Here is a 10,335-nt window from a genome sequence, read left to right on the forward strand (position 1 = left end):
CATATGGGAACCAAGCCTGTCTGTGTTTTGTCCACATCCAAAATTCCTGCTGAATGACCTGCCCTGGGAGCGAGTTACCAGTGACCCAGGGCTGGGGAGGCAGGAGGTGTGTGGGGGGGGCACTGGTGGGGAGGAGCCCAGGGCTGGGGCAGCAGCAGGGTCGGGGGAGGGCACTGGTGGGGAGGAAAGGGGGAAGCCCAGCGCTGGGGCAGCAGGGGGTGTGGGTCAGTGGGGGGAGAGGCCAGGACTGGGGCAGCAGGGGGGTACAGGGGGGAGCCCAGGGCTGGGACGGGGGGCAGCCAAGTTTTTTTTGCTTGTGGGCAGCAAAAAACCTAGAGCCGGCCCTGCCGGGTTCCCCCAGCCGCCGGAGCCCCGGGCCCTTTAATTTGCCCCTGAGGGCTCCCAGCCACCTCTTCAGCTGGGAGCCCCTCCTTGATTTAAAATCAAAACCTCCCCACCCCCAACCTTCCTTTTTGGCCCACAGCTGTTTTGGTGGGGCGGCGCTGGGGAAGGAGGGTTTGTTTCTGCAGGGCTGGGCGGCCCTGGGGCGGGGTGTTTCTGCGGGGCCGGGAGGTTTCGGCCCTCGGCTGTTTTCTTTGGAGGAATGTGGCCCTCGCCGCTTTATGAGTTGTGCAGGCCTGGGCTAGACAATTCATGTGCCAATTAGCGCCGAGTTTACCCACTTGAAGTAAACAAGAATTGTACATCGCCGCCCCGTTCACTTCTCCAGGCTCCTCCCGCGGCTTTGCGGCCCGCGCGGTTTTAAATCCTCCCGGCCCGGCTGCCCGTCCCCACACGCGGCCTAGCGGTGTAACACCGGCGGTGGGGACGCGCTTCCCCCAGGGCTGGGATCAACCCGAGCACGGCTGCAGAGAGTGGCACCGGGCCTTGGCGTGCGGCATTTCCTGAGCCGGAATATCAGCCTCTCCCTCGCCCTCCTTGGGATCAGCAGTACCGGGATCTCAAACCCTTTTCCTCCCGGGGCCCGATCTACCCCCCAACGCACGTGCGAACTCAACACACGTGGCCCGCGACCACTAAGGGGCCGGTGTTTGCAGAGGAAGCTCTGGCTGCACTACAGCCGCTCTGGACTGTGCGCCTATAAATATTAGGGTCAATCAAGGTACGGAAACCACCTCCTCTCTCTTTGGGGGGCCTGGGCTTTCTCTCACACATGATACTGTATTTTTACCTTCCTAGCCGTGAAGCATTTCAGATATGGGTAAGATTTTCAAGCGCGGCTGGGTGCCCACTTCAATGTGCTGTAAAGGGGGCTGGTTTTCAGAAAACTGCTGGGCACTTGCTCCCTGAACATCAGGGTCTCCGGTTGAGCAAAACACCATTTTCAGAGACAAATGCCCCAAACAGAAAAGGGCTGGATCCAGCACTCCTTGCTCAGGGAGTTGTGATAGTCACGTCAATGGGCCCACTCCAGCGAGTAAGAGTTTGGGGGGTGGCGTCCATATTCTGCCCGCATCCCTTGTGCACGCAAATCACCCCCTGAACTCCAGGGGGGCGTTGTGTGCCGGAACCCAGTACCCGCCCCTCTGAGAGCAGAGCCTGGTTTCAATGGGGCTGCTCAGCTGAACGGAGTAACTCGGGGCGCCCCTAGGATCAGGATCAGGCCCTTTGGGTGAAGAACAATTTGCGGCCGGGGCCGGAAGACTGGGGGCTGGACATATTCATTCCAAATACCAGGGTTCATTCAGAACAGGCTTTGCTGCCCCGCACATTGCAAACCAGCCGCTTGGTGCTGGATGCCAGGGACAGTTCGGGGAAAAGCCCCCCAAGACCCATTGACCGGTGTGGGCTTGCGGCAAAACGAACCAGGAAAACACAAACGCAGAGGCCTGGCCCCGCGGGCAGCGCCCGACATGCTAAGCCGGAACGGGACCCAGCCTGCCGCGGGACCGTGGGAAGCCTCTTCTCGGCTCTGGGCCTCAGTTTCCTTCCCCTATCTGTGAAGGGAAAGTGCTACTGGCGTCTCCCCCGGCTGGACACTCGGGCCCATGCGGGGATGGGCGGCTTCTTTCACTTTAGCTTAGGCCCTTTCCCACGCCACAAACTACACTGAAACCAGTTGTACACCGCACTCCGGGCACCCAGCTGGGGTGACACCTGTACAGCCACAGCGTTGTACTTCACCTCCCTTAGCTTACACCAGTAGCACTTCCCCGTGTAGACACGGCAGCGAGTGTGTGTGTGTGTGTGTGTGTGTGTGTGTGTGTGTGTGTGTGTGTGTGTGTGTGTGTGTGTGTGTGTGTGTGTGTGTGTGTGTCGGGGGGTACTGTAGCCCGACCTGCCTGTGCAGCGCCTAGCGCAAAGCGGCGCCTCTCACCGAGGCAAACACCCAGTCCGGCCGCGTTAGTAAAACCTTGCTCCCAAAAGGCTTCGTCTCCGGCCCCGAGTTCCCAGCTCACCGGCGGTTTCACTAATCAGACCGGAGAGGAGAACGCGCTGGCTGCGGCCGGGGGAGGCGTCTCGCTGGAACGTCATCCGGGAGCTGAACCACCCCCGAGGGCTCTGAGGACGCAGCTGCCCCGGGAGCTCGCACGGCCCCTGCCCTGCGAGGAGCGGAGCGGAGCGCTGATCCGGGGCACACAGCGGCCCGCGAATGAGCCCGGGGCTGGGGGGTTAAGCCCTTGCCCAAGACCCGCGAAGAGAACTGGAAACCCCACGCGGTGCTGCCGGCAGAGCCATTTATTGGGGTGACACGTCCAAGGCCGCTAGGCACAGAACCGCGGACACCCCCCGCCCGTCTCTGGGATCCGGAGGAAACGGGAGTCAATCAGTGTCCGGGCCAGCAGGACTTCGTGGTTCACGTGGAGATGGGTCTTGTGCCGGCAGAGCTCGGGCCGCTGCGTTCTCAGCGCTGCCCGCACGGCGCAGGGCCCGGGGGCAGAGAGGCAGCGGGAGGCCGGCGATGTGGGGAACAGGCCCCGCGCCCCATCGCTCCCCACGCGGGGCGAGTCCGGAGCCAGTCCCGGGCGCACGCAAAGGGGACCCGCGCTGACTGCTCGCCGTGTCCCGGGCCGCGGCCGGGGCTTTGCCACACGTCGGTCTCGCTGTCCCCCGAGGCCCTGCGCGGCCGCTCTGCCCAAGGCCCCGCTCCCTGCTCCTCACTCCCGGCCGCGCGGCTCCGTCCCCCCGCCGAGCGCTCCGGCGCCAGCCCGGGCCCTTCACACGGCCGGGACGAACCTCTCCGCGGCGCCGGGGTAGGGCGCGGGGCGCAGGTAGGCGCCGGGGCCGGGGCCGTAGCCGGGGGACATGCGGCCGTAGAAGTCCCGGCTGTCGCCGCCCAGCGGGGGCGAGGCGGCCAGGGCCAGGCGGCCGGGCGGGTACAGCGGGCCGCTGCCCTGCGGGTAGGGCGCCGGGGGGAGCGGCAGCGGCGCGCCGGGCCCCGCGTACGGGTAGGGGACGGCGCAGCCCGGGCTGGCGTAGGCGGCTCCCCCGAAGGCGCAGGAGCTGGCGGGCGCCGGGGCCAGCTCGGGGCTGAGCGGGCGGCCGGGCTGCGGGGCGAGCTGGGCGCCGGGCGGCCCCCCGGGGCTGAAGAGGCGGCGCGGGGCGGGCGGCGCGGCGGGGTAGCCGGCGGTGGCGGCGGCGGGCGGCCCGAAGGGCGCGTCGGGCGCGGGGCCCGGGTAGGTGGCCAGGTCGCTGCGCTTGAAACGCTTCCTCCGGCGCAGGAAGCTGCCGCTCTCGAACATGTCGCGGGCCGCCGGGTCCAGCGCCCAGTAGCTGCCCTTGCCCGGGCGGCCCGGCTCCCGCGGCACCTTGACGAAGCAGTCGTTGAGGGTCAGGTTGTGGCGGATGCTGTTCTGCCACTTGCGCGGCCCGTCGCGGTAGAAGGGGAAGCGCTCGGTGATGAAGCGGTAGATGCCGCCCAGCGGGAGCCGCCGCTCCGGGGCGTGCGCGATGGCCATGGCGATGAGGGCGATGTAGCTGTACGGGGGCTTGCCGCGCTGCACCGGCCGCTTGCGCCGCCGGCCCGCGCCCCGCGCCCCCGCCTCGGGGGGCCCCGGCTCCGCCTTCACCAGGGGCATGAGCAGGAGGCCGGGCTCGGCGGGGCTGGCCCCGCACAGGGGCTGCTGGCTCTCCGCGGTCATCCCCGCCCGGCCGGCCGGCCCCTGGCGCAAGCTCCGCTCCGGGGCTCCCGAAGCCGGCGGCTCAGTCCAGGAGGGGCGCGGTGCCCGGGCGCGGCGCAGGAACTCACTGCTGGTGGGCGCGGGGGAGGCTCGCTCTGCGGGCCGCCCGGGGCAGGGAGGTCGGGGACTCCAGACCCGGGGCTGCGGGAGCTGCTGCCCCCATCACCAGGAACTTGTGCCCGGCTGGCCGCTGGGCAGGGAGCCCGGGGCGGAGGGCGCCGCAGCTCCCGGCGCGCAGGTAACCGCGCCGGCCCGGCAAAGGAGGGGTGGGGGCGGGACTCCCTCCTTTTATGCCGCCTGCTGAGCCGCGATCTCCGGCTCCTTCTGTGCCTGCCGTACCTGGGCAGCCGGCACTCCCACCTGCCGGGCCACCGCCTCCGCCCCCCGCGCCTTAAAGAGACAGGCCGGGCCCGGGGCGCAGCCTCCCTGGCGCACCTGCAGGAAGGGGCTGACCTGTCCAGAGCCCTGGCAGCCGGGGGGAGGGGGATGCCCGAGCCCTTCCCCCGCCTCCCCCTGACTCCGGGGCTCCAGAGTCGGGAATGCGCGCAGCGCAGGAGAGGAGCCGCCAGCCCGAAAAGCAGAGCGCCCCTGCCCGCTCTCAGGCTCGGGAGCCCGGCGGCAGCGTGCGCTCCGGAGAAGCGCTGGAGCGGAGCCAGGCGGGGTCTCCGCCTAGCTCTCTCCAGGGTCAGCGCAAGGCGCCAGAAGAGGGGCGCACTGGGCTGGGGAGAGGCACCCGGAGCCCGCCAGGCGCCAGGACATCGTGCCCAGGGCTCCCTCACTGCTCTGGCCAGCGCCTTCCTGGAGTGGGGGCCCAGGGCTGTAACCCTGAAATAGCGCCTTGTGCCCTGGAGCGCCGCCCCCCACCCCGTCTGGGGCGTGCATCGCCGGGGATCGGACCCCTACAATCGGCCTCGGGTCCCCTGCGGCGGGCGCCTCCTTGGAGAGAGGGGCCCGCGCGTTCTCCTGGGTTTGCGCAGCGCCTGGCACGGCGGGAGGGGGGGGGGCGGCCAATCACAACAGCAGCAACGTGAACGAAACATGAACGATAAGCGCCTCGATGCGCCCCCTACTCGGCTCCGGGCCCCACCGGCCGGTAGCGGTAAAACTCCGCACGCGGCGAGCGAATCACACAGCAACGGAGCCCGCGGCCGCGCGAGGCCCCGGTCCGGCTCGCTAGGGGCTGGGCTGGGATTTGTGCGGAGCAGGAGGAGCGCGGAACCCGGGGCCGAACCCGTGTCCAAACGGGGAGATCGACAGAGGAGCGGGCTGGTCGTGTTCAGGCGGACGCCGGGTGTCCAGTGCGTTTCAATTGCAATGAGTGAAAGTGACCAGCGTCTAAACTGTTCTGTCTGCGGCCTGTAACCGAGTTCCTCCAGAGCTGAAACGCGGAGCCCCGTCTGGGGTGTGTGTGTGTGTGTGTGTGTGTACGCGGCGGTGTCTCTAGCTCCTGCGCCCAGCGGATGCAGGCACCAGAGGCACAAGCTGGGTGAGGAATTATCTTTTATTGAACCAACTTACTCCTCAGAACGTCTGTTCTGTTCTAGTCTTGTTCACTAGCAGCAGTTGCTCCAATCCCAGCGGTTATCTCACCCAGCCTGTCTCCCTGATGGCCTGGGACCAACATCGCTCCAACACCACTGTGTGTGCACGCACAGGGCTGCCTGTCGCCAAACGCTGCCTGGGCACCCAGAATTCTAGCTCCATGCGCCTCATTTAGACTCGCGGCCAGGCCATCTGTGTTTGGATCCCCGTTCTCACACCATTTCATCGGGGTTTGCACTTTTCTTAGAGATTTGCCAACGGGGCTTTTAGAGACTTCTCTGTACTAAATTAAATTAAATAAAAAAATTAAAGCACGTGCCATCCCATTCAATGTAGTTTAACCCCCCAGGTAATAAACCAGAGAACAACCCGGACCAAACGCTCCTCTTTATTTTATGCTTTCAAAATACACAGACAGTCTAGTCCAGGGGTCGGCAGCCTTTCAGCAGTGCTGTGCCCAGTCTTCATGTAGAGACACTAATTAAAGGCTTCGCGGGCCGGGAATGCATTTGAACGGTTTTTAGAAGGTCTCTCTCTAAGTCTATACTATAGAACCAAACTACTGTTATATGTAAAGTAAACAAGGTTTTCAGAATCTTTCAGAAGCTTTATTTAAAATTAAATTAAAATGCAGATCTTATCAGTTTAGTGTGATCCTTGCCCTGGCTTTTCCTTGCTGAGTTTTCCAATGTCTGGTGGCGCCTATTTAGATACTTTAAGCTGCACACGGGCTTCTGAGTGATCAGTTGATAACCGGCTGGCAGGAGGTCAGCGGCTGGAACCCCAGATCGGCAGCTGAGGTGAGTGGAGCTGGCGGCTGGTAGGGCTGAGCAGGGCTGGAAGCCTGGACCCTGTCTGGCAGGGGCCTGCGCTGGAAGCAAGGTGAGTGGGGCTGCGGCGGGGAGCCCGGCTGGCAAGGGGCCAGCAGCCGGAACCCCAGAGCAGCGGGGGGCTGAGCGGCTCAGCCCACCCAGCTCTGGGGTTTCAGGGGTGGGCTGAGCGTCTCCGCCCGCCCCGCTCTGAGGTTTCAGCCACCGGCTCCTGCCAGCCGGGGTCTCAGCCCACTGCCAGCCTGGGGATCCTTCCCCCAGGCCATCAGCTGGCGCTGAGTGGGACCAGCGGTGGGACCCCGGGTGGCAAGGGGCCAGCCGCGGGAACCCCAGGGCAGCGGTGGGCTGAGTGGCTCAGCCCGCCCCACGTGCCAACAGAAATCGGCTCGCGTGCCACCTGTAACCCACGAAAGCTTACGCTCAAATAAATTTGTTAGTCCCTAAGGTGCCCCAAGGACTCCTGTTCTTTTTGCAGATACAGACTAACACGGCTGCTACTCTGAAAACTATTTCACTAAGAGGGTGGTGAAGCACTCAGAGGTGAAAGTAAGCCGGTCCGGTCCGGTCCGGTGTAACGGCAAGAGCCAGTACATCGTGCCAGACCGCACCAGCTTCCGCGGTGGGTATTTAAAGGGCTCTGGGCTCCCTGCCGCAGCAGGCAGCCCAGAGCCCTTTGAATCCCGCCCGCAGCTCCGGTGGCTTGGCTGGGGCCAGGATTTAAAGGGCTCAGAGCTCCCCGCAGCGGCAGGAGCTCTGGGCTGTCATAAACAGATGGTTAAGGGTTAATGTCTCTTTTACCTGTAAAGGGTTAAGAAGCTCAGTAAACCTGGCTGACACCTGACCAGAGGACCAATGAGGGGACAAGAGACTTTCAAATCTTGGTGGAGGGAAGTCTTTGTTTTGGGGGTTGTTCATTCTCGGGACTGAGAGGGACCAGATGTCAATCCAGGCTCTCCAAATCTTTCTGAATCAGTCTTATGTTTCAAACTTGTAAGTAACTAGCCAGGTGAGGCGTGTTAGTCTTATGTTTGTTTTCTCAACCTGTAAATGTTTCTTTTGCTGGAAGGATTTTTACCTCTGTTTGCAGTAACTTTGAATCTAAGGCTGCGGGGGGGGGGGGGGTGTCCCTCTGGTCTCTATGAATCTGAGTACCCTGTAAAGCATTTTCCATCCTGATTTTACAGAGATAATTTTTATCTTTTCTTTCTTTAATTAAAAGCTTTCTTTTTAAGAAACTGATTGATTTTTCCTTGTTTTAAGACCCAAGGGGATTGGGTCTGAACTCACCAGGGACTGGTGGGGGGGAAAATGAGGGGGGATGGTTAATTCCTCTTTGTTTTAAGATCCAAGGAGTTTGGATCTGTGTGAAGCCTCTCAAGGCAACCCAGGGAGGGGAAAGTCTGGGGGAAAGGAGGGGGGATGGTTAATTTCTCCTAGTTTTAAGATCCAAGGAGTTCCCCAGGGAAGGTTTTGGGGGGACAGAAAGTGCGCCAGACACTGATCTCTGGCTGGTGGCAGTGTTACCACATCTAAGCTAGGAATTGAGCTTAGAAGGGTCCATGCAGGTCCCCACATTTGTACCCTAAAGTTCAGAGTCGGGGAGGAAACCTTGACATGGGCCCTTTAAATCCCGGCCCCAGCCTGGCACGGCTCGGGGTTCCCCACAGCCGCGGGAGCTCTGGGCCCTTTAAATCCGAGCCCGGCTGCCGGAGCTGCGGTGGGGATTTAAAGGGCCCAGAGCTCCACGGCGGCTGGAGCCCCAGGCCCTTTAATTTGCCCCTGAGCCCTAGGGGCTCCCAGCCACCTCTGCAGCTGGGAGCCCCGGGTTGATTTAAAGGCCCTGGGTCTCCCAGCCACAGCCAATGCCCCACGGCCTTTAATCTTGAGGCCCCGCCTCTTCCAGATGAGGCCACGCCCCCTCAGGACTCCCGCAGCACCCGTAAGTCCTGTAAATTACTTTCACCCCTGGAAGCACTGGAATCAGGGCAGGATTAACCTTTTGTGGGCCTGGTGCCAAACATATTTGTGGGCCCTCATGGGGGCAGTGGAGCCTGGCGTGGGGAGGTCAGTCCCCAGAGTGAGGGGCCAGCCAGGGCATTGGGGCATGGCCGGGGCGGCCCCACTCCGCCCAGGCCAGTGCAAGGGCACTATTTACAAACCCGCAGTTGCCAGATGCACAATGGCCTCCCCGGCCCTGTGCTGCCAGCATGTCCCTTCCCCTCGGGGGTGGGCCCATGTCATGTCACACAGCCCCCCCGCCCAACACTGGAACACCCCTCCCCCCAATCCCTATGGCCAAAGCCTCTCCAGACCCACTATGCCCAGCACCTCCCCCAGGCCCTGCCACAAATTCACAGTGCCCTGCACAGCACCCCACACAGAACCCCCACTCCCTAGTGCCCCAAGACACAGAGGTCTTCTCCACCCCCTCCCAGCCCAGCACTCTCCCCCCCAGGCCCTCTAGAGACCCACTCCCCCGTGCCCTGCCTCCTGGGCCCACTCACTGGCCACCAGCGTCCCGGGGGGGAGGGGAGGAATCACTCCGGCCCCTCGGGAGTGGCGCAACCAGCCAGGCCAGGGCCTGCCCCCCCGAGGTCTCTCAGGACCCACTTGCCTGAAAGGGCCCAGCCACAGCCCGGCCACTGATCCTCCCCGCAACTGGCCGAGACTGGCCAGGCTACTGCATCAGTCCCAGGCAGCTCAGCTCCAGGGAGACAGGTGGAGCCCCACAGGTGGTGGGAAGCAGAGACTGCCCGGAGCCGGAGGTGCACTGGGGTCTGGCCAGGAGGCAGAGAGAAGCCAGGGGTGGAGCGGCGCCCTGGGCTGGCTGGCGGGCAGGCAAAGAGGAGCAAGCGGTGGGCACTGTTAGGGGGGAGTTAGCGGGCTGGTGGGGTGCAAGCAGAGCAGGCTGGGGCCCTGTCTGAGCATGGGCCCGGCTCCATGGTGCCACTGGCACCATTGTAAACCCGGCACTGACTGGAATGGGTTCCCTAGGGAGGTGGTGGAATCTCCTTCCTTAGAGGTGTTTAAGGTCAGGCTTGACAAAGCCCTGGCTGGGATGATTTAGTTGGGTTGGTCCTGCTTTGAGCAGGGGGTTGGACTAGATACCTCCTGAGGTCCCTCCCAACCCTGAGATTCTGTGAGTCCAGGGTGAGTGTAGTGAAAACAGGCCCTGGTCTGTGCACAGCCTCGGGCGCCCCTGCAGGCAGGCAGGGGAGGTTCGTGTTCTGCCAGCGAAGGGAAAGGCTGCAGGCTAAAAGCCAGGCGCGGTTCCGCTCGCACAGACTGGGAAGGGAACTAGTCCAAATCCAGTTCTACACAACACCCCCCCGTTCGCTTGTCTCTTCCCGCAGCGCCACGTGTCCGGAGCAGTGATCCAGGCGCCCGGAGCCTCTGCGCGAAATAACCCCGCGTTGGCACGGGGCGCCGGAGGCCCGGCCAGTGCCGGTGGCTCCAGTTAGGCAGGGGGGCTGGAGAAAGGTCCTCGCCCAGCCTGGCCAGTTCCAGTGGTTCCCTTGGTGCCTTTGCCGTTCCCAAGCAGGGGGAGTCAGTTGTTAGCTGCCCTTAGCCCAGGCCCTGGCCAAACACGGCTGCAGTCTAGCTCGGGGCAGGATGGCCTGGCTCTCTGGTCAGCTGTTACACCGCAGCGTGACTGCCGGGATCTGCCTGTGCCCCACTTGCAGCACCCCGTAACCCCGCCCGCACCGTCGGGGATTGCCCCAGCCTGCCTGCAAACCCAGCCCCGCTTCCGACGTGCCCGGCGGGACCTGCTCCCCGGGGAGCCAGGCGCTAACCCAGCGCTCCGCTGCGCGCAGGGGGAA

The 10,335-nt window shown here is 63.8% G+C and overlaps 1 protein-coding gene across 1 annotated transcript; it reads right to left on the bottom strand.

Moving 5' to 3' along the window:
• Nucleotides 1–3,179: 3,179 nt before the first annotated feature.
• Nucleotides 3,180–4,374, bottom strand: FOXE1 (forkhead box E1). Its single transcript, XM_045022002.1, has one exon. The coding sequence runs from the start codon at nt 4,101–4,103 to the stop codon at nt 3,180–3,182; it is 924 nt and encodes a 307-aa protein (XP_044877937.1). The 5' UTR covers nt 4,104–4,374.
• Between the last annotated feature and the right edge of the window lie 5,961 nt (nt 4,375–10,335).

The sequence above is a fragment of the Mauremys mutica genome, chromosome 6 (genome assembly GCF_020497125.1).
Source record: "Mauremys mutica isolate MM-2020 ecotype Southern chromosome 6, ASM2049712v1, whole genome shotgun sequence".
NCBI lineage: Eukaryota > Metazoa > Chordata > Testudines > Geoemydidae > Mauremys > Mauremys mutica.

Coding starts and splice junctions, on each gene's coding strand:
- FOXE1 (XM_045022002.1), bottom strand. CDS start 4,103: ATGACCGCGGAGAGCCAGCAGCCCCTGTGCGGGGCCAGCCCCGCCGAG.